The sequence below is a fragment of the Loxodonta africana genome, chromosome 24 (genome assembly GCF_030014295.1).
Source record: "Loxodonta africana isolate mLoxAfr1 chromosome 24, mLoxAfr1.hap2, whole genome shotgun sequence".
NCBI lineage: Eukaryota > Metazoa > Chordata > Mammalia > Proboscidea > Elephantidae > Loxodonta > Loxodonta africana.
Window position 1 is genome coordinate 26,458,101 of NC_087365.1, and position 15,726 is coordinate 26,473,826.

Consider the following 15,726-nt stretch of genomic DNA (forward strand, 5'->3'; position numbering starts at 1 on the left):
ACTTTGACCCAAAAAGCACCCCTGATGTGTACAGAATGATGTGGAGGACTGTCAGGGAAAAGCCGCAGCCTCTCTAGAGGTTCCCTGGTGTCTGAGTGAGATCATGTGGAAGCCCTGGCTGGTGGCTGTCTTTTGATCATCCACCTCTGGAAGCTTCTAGAAAGAGGGCATGTTAGTCATTGTCTGAGTATTATCTAAGTATGATGAGCTAGCTTGGAGGTCAGAGATAAGGGGCAGGTAAGATCTCAGGGGAAGTCCCCACGGTAAGGGATGGGGAAGAGAGAGAGAGCTGAGAGCAAACTCCCAGGAATTGCTTATGTGGGCGTCTGACTCAGTAACAGATGAGACTCCTACCAGGTGGCTGCTAGTTCATACAATGCCTTTGTCCCAATCAGAAAATTGTGCACCTTCCTCCGGGAAGACTCAGTCCCATGCACAGCTTAGCACGAGGAGCATGGGCTGGATTTCACTCATCCTTGTCCGGCTGCCTGTGTGCAGTGTGCTGTCTGCAGCTGCTCTGGGCAACGCCTCTGTCCAATGTGTTCTGGGAACCTACCCATCCTGGATGCACCTGAGGGCCCAGGACGCTGGCAACGGTGTGGGATGAGCACCTGTATTCTTCTTGCCTACAGATGCCCCACGCCAGCCCAGGCTCATTGCCCGCCTGGACCCTGATGCCACTGGAGTTGGGACTGGACGGCGAGGCCTCCTCTTGTGCCGTGTGGACAGCGACCCTCCGGCCCTGCTTCGGCTGCTCCACGGAGACCACATTGTGGCCTCTTCCCTGCCACCGGCTGGGGGCTATTCCCAGCACATTCAGGTCACTAGAGCCCCCAACTTGCTGCGCGTGGAGATTCCTGACCCTGTGCTGGAGGATGAGGGCACATACCTATGTGAGGCCAGCAATGCCATGGGCAACACCTCGGCCTCCGCCACCTTCAACGCCCGGGGTGAGTCAGGCAGGGAGCTAAAGGGGGTCTGGGTGTCAGTGGTCCATACCTGAGGGCTGGTCCTCCCAAGGCTGCTCCTCTGCAGCCCCTACTTCAAGGGGGTCTGACTGGTGGAAGCCACTTCTGTTCAGCAGTAGGAGGAGGCAAAGCCGTCCACAGGGATGAGTGGGAGCCCCCGGAGCCTCGCTGCCTCCCTCCACATTGGGGGAGACCAGAGCTGCTCTGTTCCCTGCTCAAAGCCTGGGGCAGTGAGGCTGAGCTCTGTGCAGTGTGTTGCCCTCCTTCTTTACTGGTCCCCCCCGACCAGTGCCCCCCATGCTCCCGAGGGCCCACTTCTCGTAGGCTCCCTGGTCTCACACAGGGGTTCTGGCCACCTGAGTGTCACACTGCCTGTTGGAGGAGCCCTCAGCTCCCTGTGAGTTCATCTGGTTTCCTCCCTGCCCATGAGTTTCCCCGAGGGTCTCCTCTCTACCCTCTCCACACATAGAGTCTGCCCAGGCTGGAAGGCTGGGTCACTGGGCCCTGGCCCTACCTCCGGTGAGCCTGTGTTGTTGCTCTCCAGCCACCGTCCTGGTCATCGAGCCATCAGACACACTGCGGGAAGGTGTGGCAGCCAACCTGACTTGCAACGTGAGCCGCAAAGCCGCCGGCAGCCCTGCCAACTTCTCCTGGTTCCGGGATGGGGCACTGTGGACCCAGGGTCCCCTGGAGACCGTGACCCTGTTGCCTGTGGCCCGGACCGATGCTGCCCTCTATGCCTGCCACATCCTCGCCAGAGCTGGGACCCAGCCCTCTGCCCCAGTGGCCTTGAATGTGCTCTGTGGGTGACCAACAAGGGCAGACCTGGGGACTAGGAGGGTAGAGTGGTGGCCTGGGGGAGAGGAATAGGGCTGGGGTTGGGACAAGGGTAGGCCTTGACTGTGCGTGTGTGGAGCGGGGGAGTGGGACATTGTGTGGCAGTTGGGTCTTGGTGAGTAGGGCTGGGGGTGGCCTGAGATCCCTATATCCCTACAGACCCACCAGACCCTCCAAAGCTGTCGGCCCTCCTGGACGTGGGCCAGGGCCATGTGGCTGTGTTTGTCTGCACCGTGGACAGCCGCCCTCCAGCCCAGCTGGCCCTGTTCCATGGGGAGAACCTCCTGGCCACTAGCCCGGGGCCCCAGCTTCCATCCCGTGGCCGGCTCCAGGCCAAGGCCACGGCCAACTCCCTGCAGCTGGAGGTCCGAGAACTGAGTCTTGGAGACTCTGGCAGCTACCGCTGCGAGGCCACAAATGTTTTTGGATCAGCCAACACCTCCCTCTTCTTCCAGGTCCGAGGTGAGTGCCAGTCCTATGATGTGACAGACCTTGATGCCTTGAGGGCCACTCTGGCCAGGCTTTGAGTTGGGTGGTATGGATTTCGCACAGAAATACGAGCCCTTTTCAGTCGTGGTCAGGGGACAGTTTCCAGCCAGCCAGCAGGAGACCTCCCATTGTCTCCTGCTAGGTATTTTCACCCACTGCAGCCACTAGGAGGCAGTGGCAACTGCCCCAGGTGGTTTGATCAGCTAGAGCACTTTCTGACAGGTAACTTCTTTTTATCCTGTCCGAGACTCTCTGTCTCTTTATTGGTGCATTTAGTCCATTTACATTCAGCGTAATTATAGATAAATAAGTGTTTAGTGTTGTCATTTTGATGCCTTTTTATGTGTGTTGTTGACAATTTCATTTTTCCACTTACTTTTTTGTGCTGAGACGTTTTTCTTTGTAAATTGTGAGATCCTCATTTTCATAGTATTTGACTTTATGTTTGTTGAGTCATTATGTTTTTCTTGGCTTTTATTTTGAGTTATGGAGTTGTTATACCTCTTTGTGGTTACCTTAATATTTACCCCTATTTTTCTAAGTAAAAACCTAACTTGTATTGTCCTATATCGCTTTGTATCCCTCTCCATATGGCAGTTCTATGCCACCTGTATTTAGTCCCTCTTTTTGATTACTGTGATCTTTTACATATTGACTTCAATGAGTCCCTGTTATGAGCATTTTTTTATAATTAATTTTAATTTGTTTTTGTGATTTCCCTATTTGAGTTGATATCAGGATGTTCTGTTTTGTGACCTTGTGTTGTGCTGGTATCTGATATTATTGGTTTTCTGACCAATTTCCTTTAGTATTTCTTGTAGCTTTGGTTTGGTTTTTGCAAATTCTCTAAGCTTGTGTTTATCTGTAAATATCTTAATTTCGCCTTCATATTTCAGAGAGAGTTTTGCTGGATATATGATCCTTGGCTGGCAGTTTTTCTCCTTCAGTGCTCTATATATGTCATCCCATTGCCTTCTTGCCTGCATGGTTTCTGCTGAGTAGTCTGAACTTATTCTTATTGATTCTCCCTTGAAGGAGACCTTTCTTTTCTCCCTGGCTGCTTTTAAAATTTTCTCTTTATCTTTGGTTTTGGCAAGTTTGATGATAATATGTCTTGGTGTTTTTCTTTTTGGATCAATCTTAAATGGGGTTCGATGAGCATCTTGGATAGATATCCTTTCATCTTTCATCATGTCAGGGAAGTTTTCTGTCAGCAGATCTTCAACTATTTTCTCTGTGTTTTCTGTCCTCCCTCCCTGTTCTGGGACTCCAATCACACGCAAGTTATCCTTCTTGATAGAGTCCCACATGATTCTTAGGGTTTCTTCATTTTTTTAAATTCTTTTATCTGATTTTTTTTCAGCTATGTTGGTGTTAATTCCCTGGTCCTCCAGATTTCCCAGTCTGCATTCTAATTGCTCGAGTCTGCTCCTCTGACTTCCTATTGTGTTGTCTAATTTTGTAATTTTATTGTTAATCTTTTGGATTTCTGCATGCTGTCTCTCTATGGATTCTTGCAACTTATTAATTTTTCCACTATGTTCTTGAGTAATGTTTTTGAGTTCTTCAACTGTTTTATCAGTGTGTTCCTTGGCTTTTTCTGCAGTTTGCCTTATTTCATTTCTGAGGTCATCCCTGATGTCTTGAAGCATTCTGTAAATTAGTTTTTTATATTCTGTATCTGATAATTCCAGGATTGTATCTTCATTTGGGAAAGATTTTGATTCTTTTGTTTGGGGGGTTGTACAAGCTGTCATGGTCTGCTTCTTTATGTGGTTTGATATCGACAGCTGTCTCCGAGCCATCACTAATAAAAAGTAGTGGTTTATTCTATAATTGCTCACTGAGTCTTATCTTGTTTTGTTTTCTTTCAATATACGTGGATGGGCTACTAGATTGTGCTGTCTTATTTGTTGTAGCCCTTGACTTACTTATGACCTATTACCAGCTGGTTTGGGCTGTTGCCAGATATATATGCCTGAGTCTATTCACTATTCTTGAGTAGAATCTGATTTTGGGTCATCAAGTGTGTGCGGCACCCTAACACCTATCCACCTCGAGAAGTAGTGGTGATAGTTGTGTGCATCAGATTCTATTAGCAGCTGCGGTTCACACTCCAGGGGGGGCAGGATGCTGAAAGGCTTCCCCCAAGTGTCAGTGAGGTAGGTGTGTCTCTATTCCTATAGCACCTTGGTGGGAGGGCACTGCAGCTGTACCTTAGGCCCCCAATGCAAGTACCTCTACTGATTGGTAGGTGTCACCCTCCTTAAACCCCTAAGGCAAGAGGCTAGGTGGTCTGGGGGGAGCTTCAGCCCTCAGTTCCCTGTTGTGGGTCAGTTAGGGCTCTGTTGAATAAGCAGATATATCAGACCTGGGAAACTTGTTTTTCCAGTAAATCTGCTAAAAAAAAAATGCAGTCAGATCCCTATCAGAACTGCCTTTGGATTATAACCGCCACCTTGTTCCTTGTAAGGATGAAAGCCCGAGATTTGGATCATATATGCTTGGCTGGAGCTGGTTCTGTGTTTTTAGTCCAATTAGGGAAGGATTTTTGGTCTCTGGGTTTTTTGTGGTTGCTTCTCTCAGGCCGGAAGAATGGGTTAGGAAAAGACCAAAAAAAAAAAAAAAGGGAAAAGCAAAGCCGCCATGGAGCCGGAGCCGTTCTCCCTCTGGCTCAGGAAATTCCAATGTTAATGAAGCCGTCTGGGAAGGGGAGGCGGGGTTCAGAAAAACAGGAGAGTAGCACCCTGGAATATAGCCAAAGTTGCTTATCTTGCTTGGGATGATTATTTTGTCTGTCGCCTATGTGTGCTGGCTGTGTGGAGATTGCCCCCAAGGGTCTGGCTCGCTAAAGCCGCGGTCAGATCCTCCGCTGCCAGTCCAAAGCCCAGCGTCAAGGTTCCCCTGCTGGGACGCTGCACTCCCGGCTCCAAAACCAGTCACTGCCTCCCGGGGACTTCTCGTCCCGCCAGCTGCGTCGCCGGGCCACTTCCGCGGACCGGCTGGGCCCCCTCCTGGGGTTAGTTTAGGGGAGTAGGGCTGCGCCCCGTGTTTGTGCTGTGAGTGGATGCCGTGTCCAGCTCCCCTGTGCCCAGTCCAAAGCCCGGCGCCAAGGTTCCCCTGCTGGGACGCTGCACTCCCGGCTCCAAAACCAGTCACTGCCTCCCAGGGACTTCCCCCACCAGTCACGTCGCCACGCCGCCCACGCGGACCGGCTGGGCCCCCTCCTGGGGTCAGTTCAGGGGGTTAGGGCTGCGCCCCTTGTTTGCGCCATCACAAGATTTTGTGTTCAGCTCTCCTGGGCCCAGTCCTAAGCCCGGTGCCAAGGTTACCTGACTGGGATGCTGGCTCCAGGCTCCAAAAACAGTCGCTGCTTCCCCGTAGTTGTTCGTTCTCCGTCTCTGTCATTCAGGTCAACTCTTTAAATCTGTGTTTGTTGTTCAGGGTTCGTAGATTGTTATGTATGTGATCGATTCACTTGTTTTTCCGAGTCTTTGTTGCAAGAGGGATTCGAGGTAGCGTCTACCTAGTCAGCCATCTTGGCCCCGCCTCTTCTTTTTATAATAATATAATTTTGTTACATAATAAAATTCACATACCAAACCACATATACCTGCATGTACGTGTGTGTGTATACGTACAAACACACACACGCATATATAAATATATATTTTTTTTTCTATAAAAATATTCACTAAGCAATCAGCCAGGAAAAATGAAAGTTAATACGTATAATGCAAAAACCAAAGAAAAATACACACTTTCTTTCCCACAGTGACAAACAGCATCAAATTTGAACACTTACTTTGGGCCTTGCTCTGTCCTTGGTCCAGTGTATCTTTTCTTATTTATCATACCCATTTCATAGGCAGAGAAAACAAGAGCCAGAGCATTTCAGGTGCTTGCTCATGGTCACATGACTAGCAGAGGGCACTGCTAACTCTGGGGCTAACTCGGTTCTGGTCACAGCCACAGCTTGAGTTCTCCAGCAGTTCCTCCATCTCATCCCCTCCTCCCCACCCTGCCTTGGACCTAGGAAGCTCCTAGGAGCTGTCCTTTGCTTGGTCACTGGTGCCTGGTCTGTCATGGCCTGGAGCTTATATTCAGAGCTGGACCAGAAAGGGCTGGAGAGAAACCTAGATCACAAAGCTGCTCACCTCTTCTTCTCAGCCCTCAGCCACCCATGCTGAGTCCTTCTCGTGATCAGGACATACCTGGGCAAGTGGCCTTCGGCATGACCTAAATCCCTTCCATGTCTGTGCTTTGTGGGTTGAATCACATTTGCGGGTGCTATGCCTGACACTGGGCTGCAGGGTACACAAGCCTGGCCTCTGGCAGACAAGATATGATTGGCAGAGCAGAACTGTAGCTCAAGGTGATGGGGGCAAATACCAGGACAGAACCAATGCCAGGGAGCTGGAGGCTGGAGACACAGAGGCATGGGGCTGGGTAGGGCCTTTGGCTGCGGCCTGGTAAGGAGTTGTGGCTCCCAGCCGAAACTCCTGCCGGGGTTGGGGTCTTGCAGCTCTTTTATGGACAGACTTACAGTCCCAGACTGTGAGATGGAACAGCAGAGAGTCCTCATCTGCTCTCTGTTTCTCCCTGCAGGAGCCTGGGTTCAGGTGTCACCGTCACCTGAGGTCCAAGAGGGCCAGGAGGTGGTTCTGAGCTGCCAGGTACCCACAGGGGTCCCGGACGGGACCTCATACCGCTGGTACCGGAACAGCCAGCTCCTCCAGGAGCAGACCTTGGCCACGCTCCACTTCGCAGCCATTTCTTCAAGCCAAGCTGGAGCCTACCACTGTCAAGCCCAAGCCCCGGGCTTGGCCACCACAAGCCTGGCTACCCCCGTCAGCCTCCATGTGTCCTGTAAGAGCTTTTATCCCATCCACATGGGGGTGGGGATGTCCCTGGCCTGGGGCTCTGCCTCCATGAGAGAGCCGGGGATGAGGGACCACCTGGCCAAGCCCTGACCACTCCCCACCCTGTGTAGACGCACCCCACCAGGCCAAGCTCACTATCCTGATGGACACTGGCCCTGGGCGACTGGGCCTCTTCCTGTGCCGTGTGGACAGTGACCCTCCAGCCCAGCTGCGCCTGCTCCACGGGGACCGCCTTCTGGCCTCCACCCTGCAGGGTTTGGGGGCCTCTGCAGGCAGCTCTCCCCACCTGCAGGTGGTCGTGGCCTCCAATGCCTTGCGCCTGGAGATTCACGGTGCGGTGTTGGAGGATGAGGGTGTCTACACCTGTAAGGCCAACAACACCCTGGGCCAAGCTTCGGCCTCAGCCACCTTTGATGCCCAGTGTCAGTGTGGGGGCATGGGGGGTGTGTGGGTGGCTCTTTAAAGAGAGGAGGGGGGAGGGAGAAAGTGTCAGAAGACTGGGGCATAGGCAGGAGGGCAGAACATACAGTCCCCACTCCCCACCCTCCTCAAGGCAGCAGTTTCTAGACTTGTGTTTCATGGAAGAACCTTTCTTAAAAACAGAATTCTACACAGCTGCCCAGTGGATAAAACCAATCAGAGAGAGGGTGCTCCAGGGGAAACAGCTGGGGAGGCCTGTGTCCTCTCCATCTACCCTGACCAGGGCCAATGTGGGGTGCATGCTAGAGACCTGCTGAGGGGTGATGATGGGCTCTCAAACCCGACATCTGAGCCCCATTGCAGGTGGGCCCCTGAGGGTCACAGAGGCCAGGGGTTCAGCCAGCAGTAGGGGTCACTGTCACTTCTGGGGACAGGTGGCTGCTCTACACAGTCTCGGGCCCTGACGGATGTCCCCATGCCCTCCCTCCCTCTCCAGCTGTGAGTGTGCAGGTGTGGCCTGAGGCCACAGTACACGAGGGGCAGCTGGTGAACCTGACCTGCCTGGTATGGACCCACCTGGCCCACCTCACCTACACGTGGTACCAGGATGGGAAGCAACGCCCAGGTGCCCGCTCTATCCTCCTGCCCAACGTCACGGTCACAGATGCTGCCTCGTACCGCTGTGGTGTGGGGATCCCTGGCCAGGCACCCCGCCTCTCTAAACCTGTCTCCCTGGATGTCCTCTGTGAGTCTGTTGGATGCAGGTGGGGCTTCTCAGCAGCCCGGGAACTCAATACCCTGCCCAGCCAAGGGAGCACTGGACAAGGAGCATGAGAGTTAGTTAGGGAACCATGGGGATAGGTCCTTCCTGGGCTTGAACGCTGCCTGCAAACTGGCCTCCTCACAGCTCCTTCTGAGCCTCTTGTGCCCCTGCAGACGCGCCCCGTGGCCTGCGCCTGACCTACCTCCTGGAGAGCCATGGTGAGCAGCTGGTCCTGCTATTGTGCACTGTGGATAGTCGTCCACCTGCCCAGCTGGCCCTCAGCCACGCTGGCCGTCTCCTGGCCTCCTCGACCACAGATTCCATCTCCAACACCCTGCGCCTGGAGCTGTGGGACCCCCGGCCCAGCAACGAGGGTCTCTACAGCTGCTCTGCCCACAGCCCCCTGGGCCAGGCCAACATGTCCCTGGAGCTGCGGCTGGAGGGTAAGGCCTGGCCCTGCCAGTGTGGGGACCAGCTATGGCATCTGGCTGGGCCTGGCCGACCCTGATCTCCTTGGTAACAGGAGTGCGGGTGACCCTGGCTCCATCAGCTGCTGTGCCTGAGGGGGACCCTGTGACAGTGACCTGTGAAGACCCCACTGCGCACCCACCCACTCTTTATGCCTGGTACCACAATGGCCGCTGGCTGCAAGAGGGGCCACTCGCCTCCCTCTCGTTCCTGGTGGCCACGCGGGCTCACGCGGGTGCCTACTCCTGCCAGGCCCAGGATGCCCAGGGCACACGCAGCTCCCGGCCTGCTGCCCTGCAAGTCCTCTGTGAGCAGGGGATCCCTGGCAGGGCTGCCCAGCGTGGGGTGGGCGGAGGGTGCTTCCAGGCCCTGGTGCGAGTGCAGGACTGCAGAGGACCTGGGAGTGGGCATCTGGGGAAAGAGGACTCAGGTGATGAGGAGAGGCCTGGGGCCTCTGTGGGGTGACGAAGGCAGATCCTGCTCAGAGGAAGCTGCTCACGGTACTCCTGAGAAGGCGTCACCTTTAGGAGGTGACCTTTGGTCCAGAGGGGTCAGGAGGTGGGCTGTGGGCAGGGCTCAGCTGTGCAGTCCAAGGGTGTCCAGGAAGGCCCCCTTGTGCCTCGCCCTCCCCAGATGCCCCCCGTGACGCCGTCCTGTCCTTCTTCCGGGACTCTCGGGCCAGTCCTGCAACCGTAGTGCAGTGTACTGTGGACAGCGAGCCGCCTGCCGAGCTGACCCTGTCCTGTGATGGCCAGGTGCTGGCCACCAGCCAGGGGGCCCGTGGCTCGGCATTGGGGACAGGTCCCATCCAGGTGGCCCGCAATGCCCTGAGGCTGCAGGTGCAAGAGGTGCCAGCAGGAAATGAGGACACCTATGTCTGCATGGCCCATAATTCGCTGGGCTCAGTCAGCACCACTGGGCAGCTGCAGGCTGAAGGTAAGCAGGTAGGGGAGGGGCCCAGGCACGTGGGCTCAGCACGTGGGGCCATGAGGTGTGGAGCTCATGTGCTGTGGGGTTGGAGTCCATGGGAGGGCTGGGGCTCCCGCCCAAGAGATAAGCTAGAGTTCTGCCTCAAAATGCCTATTTTGACAAAGGAGGCCCAGCTCCCACTGGAGGGGGCTGCCCAGTCTGAGGGGGAAGACACAGCCTTGCCCTAGTCCTGTAAGGGTGGAAGTGTAGCAGTGACCAAAGGGAGTGTGGGGGTATAACTCTGCCCTCATAGAGCCCTGACTGGGGGTGGGGACTCAGACCTACCCTGGGGAAGCCTGGGGTTGGGAGAGAGACACAGTTCACCCTCAAGGACCCCGTCTGAGGGAGGAGGTGCAGTCCCCCTTGGTGAGGGCAAGATGCAGCCTTATCTACAAGAAAGCCTGGTGTGATGAAGGGGACACAGCCCTGCCCTGGGGCACCCAGCTCAAGAATGAGAGCCAGCCCTGTTCTCAGGGGGGACACAGTCCCACCTTGGAGGGCATACATCCCAGTCAGATTCAGACCTTCCCACGATGTACAGAGGCCTCTTGGGAGCCCAGGTTGACCCAGAGGCCCAGCTCCGACAGGCCTGAAGACTCCTGGCCCCCTCCCATCTCGGCCTGCAGGTGTGCGTGTGGTGGCGGAACCAGGCCTGGACTTGCCTGAGGGCGCTGCACTGAACCTGAGCTGCTGCCTCCCAGATGGCCATGGGGCCCTGGGCAACACTACCTTCGCTTGGTTCTGGAATGGCCGGCAACTCCCTGCAGAGCCTGTGCCCACTCTCCCCTTCACCTCTGTGACCCGTGCCCAGGCTGGGGTGTACCACTGCCGGGTCAAGCTCCTTTCTGGGGCCGTCATCTCTGCTCCAGTTATGCTCCGCGTGCTCTGTGAGAACCCCTGCCTCAGTCTCCCTACCTCTCATGCCCACCTCAGATCCTCATCCTCTTCCATCTGCAAAGGGCAAGGACTTCTCACCTATGCAGGCCTGGGTTGGAATTCTGGCTCTGCCACTGACTGGTGTGTGATATGGTGCATCTCTGCCTCAGTTTCCTCATCTGTGAAATGGGGAATACATCAGTCCCCTCACCTTGTGAGGAATACAGAAGATAAAGCACCCAGAATGCCTAACACACTATAGGCCCTCATCAGCCTCAGTCTCTTACTCCATTCTTCACCATGGCCCTGTACTGTATCAGTCAGCTATTGCTATGTAACAAACCACCCCAAAACACAGAGCTCAAAACAACAGCCACTTTATTCGCTCACAATTCTGAGGGTGAGAGATTTGGGTGGGTTCCTCTGGGCAGTTCTTCTGCTGGTCCCACCTCATGCAGCTGCAGTAGTCCTTTGGCTCACCCAAGGCTGGGTGGTCTAAGATGGCCTCACCCTCATGGCTGGCAGCTGGGGCTGTCTGTTGGTTGGGTTGTTACATGTTTGGAGCAGGCTATTTTGGGCTTCCCAAATGGTTGTGTTCCTAGAAGGAACCTCTTGAGGTCTAGCTCTGACATCACATGTCACTTCTGCTTCTATTGATCAAAGGGAGTCACAGATTCAAGGGGTGGGGAAACAGGCTCCCGCTCTTAATGGGAGTAGCAGCAAAGTCACTTTACATGCAGCAAGTATCCAGGGAGAGGAGGAACCTGTGGTCGTTTATTGCAATCACTACTCTCCCTTCCCTCCCACAGACCCTCCTGAGACACCCACCATGACAGTTTTTGTAGAGCCTGAGAGTGGACTCCAGGGCATCCTGGACTGCCGAGTGGACAGTGAGCCACGTGCCAGCCTGACCCTCCACCTCGGCGGTCGATTGGTGGCATCCAGCCAGGCCCGGGGCCCTCCTGCTGAGCCACACATCCATGTCTTGGCTTCTCCTAATGCCCTGCGGGTGGACATGGAGGAGCTGAGGCCCAGCGACCAGGGGGAATACGTGTGCTCTGCCTCCAATGCCCTGGGTTCTGCCTCAGCCTCCACCTATTTTGGGACTAGAGGTGAGGTGGGGGCCACTCTACACAAATGCCCAGCTCATAGGTCCAAAGGTTTTCTTCTGAGGTCTTCCTTGAGCCCCTTCTGCTGCAATACAGCTTATCTGTCTAGACTAGACTGGTTGCATGGAACTCTCTTGCGTGGGGAGCGTCACTGATGATGAACATCGTTGAGAAGAGTTAGAACAGAAGGTTTTATGTGTGGGGCAGGACATGGGAAGGGGGCACCAGAGGCCTGGATCCACAGCTGCCCCTAATCTCCACTCTGTATTCCAGCCCTGCACCGCCTCCATCTGTTCCAGCAGCTCCTCTGGGTCCTGGGGTGGCTGGCAGGTGTTCTGTTCCTGCTATTGAGCCTGGGGGCCTGTTATGCCTGGAGGTGAGTCTGGAGCTGGGGAGGTGGATGGGCCCCCCCCCTTCTTTCCCCTCGACATGTCCCCAGCTCCCTTAGGAGACCCTCCCTCCTTCCAAATTCATAGGCTCCAGAACTTCCTAGCCTGCCCCCTCTAAATTTTGGGAATCTCATCTAGAATTGTCCCGAAATCCATCTTGCAGTAGTTTTCATCTTTCCTTCTCTTTATCCAGTCTGTGCTGAATAAGGGGTTGGGGAGGAAAAAAGATGAGGTACCCCCTCTTCACGTGGCTCCCCAGTGCTACGTACAGCAAGCAGTCTGAGAAAAGCCTGTGGGGAAGAAAGGAAGGGGGGGAGGCAGGAGAGGTGGGGAGAGAGTTCCTAAGTCCACTCTTGCCCTCCACAGAAGGAGGCCCTTACATAAGCAGAGATCCTGCCAGAATTTGGTGGAGATGGCTTTTCAGAAGGAGACCACGCAGGTATCCATTCAACATACACGTGAGCACACACAGGCCAACACTCGGCTAACCCACACTGCCAAGCTGGCGTGTGGAGGCAGCTCTCATTTGTGGAATGGTGCCTGGGGTTGGAGGAGGTTGGTGAGAGAGTGTCGGGAGCCTGGTCCCCGAGGAGGCTGGGGAGCCATATTCCGATTGGCGCCGAGAGCAGCCAAGTGTTTGCTGGGTGGCTGGATGGCTGCCTGGGGCAGACTTTCTGGACTTAGCAGCATCACCTCCACTTCTAAGATACATTTTCTGATCCCTCCACCTCTTTTTGAGGTCTATTTCCCCCACTCCCGAGCCTACTGATCACCTGGGCTGGGGTGATGTGTCCCCCTCTGTGGACAATACATTTGGTGGCCAGAGCTCCAAGCCCCATGGCAACCATCCACACACTCTCACCAATCTCCCTGGGCTGGGCCCTAAGGCTGGTGGGGGGCTGCCCTTGTCCAGAGTTAGGGGTCAGGCAATGACTGCACTCGGGGTCCTATTGTGACCAGAGTTTTCTCTGTGGAAAGCTCATTGATCCTGATGCAGCCACATTTGAGACCTCGTACTGTGCTCCAACCCTGAGCTGACCGGTGGCACTGCCTGCCATCAGGAGAAGGACGCCGGAATCTCTGATGACTCGAGCCGTGGGAGCCAGGCAGGGCCCGGTCCCACCTATCTCAGTGAAAGCAGCTCTGGGACATCTGACTCCCTATGACCTGGCTCCAAGCCTCTTGCCCCCAAGAAAAATGGGTGGTGAGAGGTGGGGTGACCCCAATCTCTCCAGGAGGGTGTTAACCCTGGGAACTCTGAATAGAAATGAATTAACTGTGTTGTCCAATCTCCTCTCTCTTCCTCTTTTCTCTGTATTTCATCTTTCCTCTCCATTCCTCCTCCAATGCCCCTTCATATCTTTCTCCTCAAAGCCCAAGCAGGACCTTTTGGATGGATTAGAGGAGGAGCTTTCTGCGTCCTCACAGGTTGGCCAATGGACTCTGTATTAGAATAGAAGTTAGGCTGCTCTAACAAGAGGCCAAGTACAGTGACTTCAATGTGATAGAATTTTATTTTTCTCCCCCATACTTGTCTGGGTATGTTATGGTAGTTCAAAGTGTTGGGGCTCGGGATCCTTCTATCTTATTTTCCTCTATCCCTAAAGTATTGCCTTTGATTGTGAAGGTTCATGATGGCCCTACTGTGTCTGTCCACATTCCCACCAGTGAGAAGGAAGAAGAGCGGAAGTAGAGCACGCACATTCCCTATGTGGGCACAACCCAGAAGTTGCTCATCATTTCTACTCACTTCCCATTGGCTGGAGTTTAGTTACATGGTCAATCCAAGCTGCAAATGAAAGTGGGAAATGCAATCTTTATTCTCAGTCCAGAGTACATTTGGAAATTCTGTTTCCAAAGGGCTCCCAACTGTAGAATCACCCTTGGGATCGACAGTGAGGGAATGCCGCCAGCAGGCTACACTCTATTTCAGTGTCCATCTACTGGTATCTCTCCCCCTCTCCCCCCAGCCATTCTGGCCAGTCATGGGCTTCCTGTAGGAGGTAGTCCCTCTCATACAATAAAACTGAAGAAATAAGGTTTGGTGGCCTCTAGGGAAAGGGCAAGGAACCCTGGTGGTGCAGTGGTTAAGCAATTGACTGCTAACAGAAAGGTCAGTTGTTTGAACCCACCAGCTGCTCCACAGCAGAAAGATGTGGCAGTCTGCTTCCATAAAGATTACAGCTTTGGAGACCCTATGGAGCAGTTCTACTCTGTCCTACAGGGTCAGCCACTATGAGTTTGAATCCACTCCTTGGCATTGGGTTTGGAAGGGAGAGGGCATGACAGGCAGTAGGTTGCCTGCTCAGGAGACCCAGGTTCGATTCCCAGCCAATGCACCTCATGCACACCCACCATCCAGCTGTCAGTGGAAGATTTGTGTTGCTGTGCCTTAGATTTCAGCAGAGCTTCCAGACTAAGGAAGACTAGGAAGATAGATCTGGCAATCTACTTCCGAAAAGCCGCCAATGAAAACCCTGTGGATCACAACAGTCCACGATAATCCACAACAAATCATGTGGGTGGCACAGGATTGGACAGTGTTTCATTCCATTGTGCATGGCATCACCATGAGTTGGGGGCCCAGTTTGAACAACTAACAATAACTCCCTCCAAGGACTGGGCCCTACCATATAGGCTCTTTCAAGTCTGGGGAGCAAATGCATATGCTATTAGCAGCCTTATTTCTGGTCCACGTGCATCCCTCTGATTGATCAAGTGAATTCCTGAGCTTTTGCTGAAGGCTGGGAGGCCAGGAGGTGTTAAAGGGACTGAGAGTTAGCAAGAAGAACTAAAATCTCCCAGGAAATGAGGGACAGAGGGGAGCCAGTCGTCCGGTGGGCTAGCGACTGCCCAGTGGAGACTGGGGGGAATGGTGGGAGGGGCAACGAGCTGTTGCTCTGGGATTTGGATTGAGAAATGGGATTTGGGTTAGGAGAGCAGTGGGAGGTTGGTGTAGAAGCTTCCAGGCTGGGAAGAAATTGGAGGCTAGGTGCACTTCAAGTAGCCAGGCTGGGCCTGCCCTAGTTCCAGGCCCCATTCCTTTTCATGCCTGATGGCTGGACTCTTCCTGGGAGCCTGTCCAGCATGTCCTTCCAATAAACTTCCATCCTGTGACATACCTTGAGTGAGTCTCTTTCTCGTAACCCAAACCACTGCTCTAGAACACAGAGGATCAAAATGTTGGTGAGGTTTGTTCTGTGAGACTTTGCAGAATGTAGCAGGCACTGCAAAGTACATGACATTTTTCACAAACCACCTTCCGCTCAAGTGATTTGTGTCTTTTCCTGCTCCTTGAGGCTCTGAAGATGCCACTCACGCCTGTTGCTCACAGTGACCAGCACAGTGCTTGGGATGCTGTGGGTGAGCCCTTGTAAGCATTTGGTTTTCTACATTGCTGTTGAGTGGGAGAGTGGGAAATGTCAGCTAAATCCAGAGATGGGGCAAGGAGAAAGCAAGTCAAAAGCAGCCAGATGTTTGGGGGATGTCTAGGGAAGAGAAGGTGAGTGGAGACCCGCAGGTGGCTGTGTGTCATGGCTAGAGGGGAATCTGGGG

The 15,726-nt window shown here is 54.0% G+C and overlaps 1 protein-coding gene across 11 annotated transcripts in view; it reads left to right on the plus strand.

Moving 5' to 3' along the window:
• The window catches only part of SIGLEC1 (sialic acid binding Ig like lectin 1), a 28,853-nt gene extending 13,565 nt beyond the window's left edge, over positions 1 to 15,288 (plus strand). For 4 of the 11 annotated variants that reach the window (XM_023550056.2, XM_023550060.2, XM_064275828.1 and 1 more), the window contains 15 exons: positions 633 to 950; positions 1,513 to 1,770; positions 1,965 to 2,267; positions 6,903 to 7,163; positions 7,288 to 7,599; positions 8,094 to 8,342; positions 8,534 to 8,803; positions 8,884 to 9,135; positions 9,462 to 9,764; positions 10,424 to 10,684; positions 11,483 to 11,785; positions 12,056 to 12,158; positions 12,538 to 12,610; positions 13,546 to 13,599; positions 13,799 to 15,288. In XM_023550056.2, coding sequence (XP_023405824.2) covers positions 633 to 950; positions 1,513 to 1,770; positions 1,965 to 2,267; positions 6,903 to 7,163; positions 7,288 to 7,599; positions 8,094 to 8,342; positions 8,534 to 8,803; positions 8,884 to 9,135; positions 9,462 to 9,764; positions 10,424 to 10,684; positions 11,483 to 11,785; positions 12,056 to 12,158; positions 12,538 to 12,610; positions 13,546 to 13,599; positions 13,799 to 13,864 — 3,386 coding nt within the window. In that variant the 3' untranslated portion in view covers positions 13,865 to 15,288. Of the gene's footprint in view, positions 1 to 632; positions 951 to 1,512; positions 1,771 to 1,964; positions 2,268 to 6,902; positions 7,164 to 7,287; positions 7,600 to 8,093; positions 8,343 to 8,533; positions 8,804 to 8,883; positions 9,136 to 9,461; positions 9,765 to 10,423; positions 10,685 to 11,482; positions 11,786 to 12,055; positions 12,159 to 12,537; positions 12,630 to 13,149 lie in introns of all 11 variants that reach the window. The other 7 variants (XR_002786175.2, XR_010319219.1, XR_002786176.2 and 4 more) reach the window with 7 other exon arrangements.
• The last annotated feature ends 438 nt before the right edge of the window (positions 15,289 to 15,726 follow it).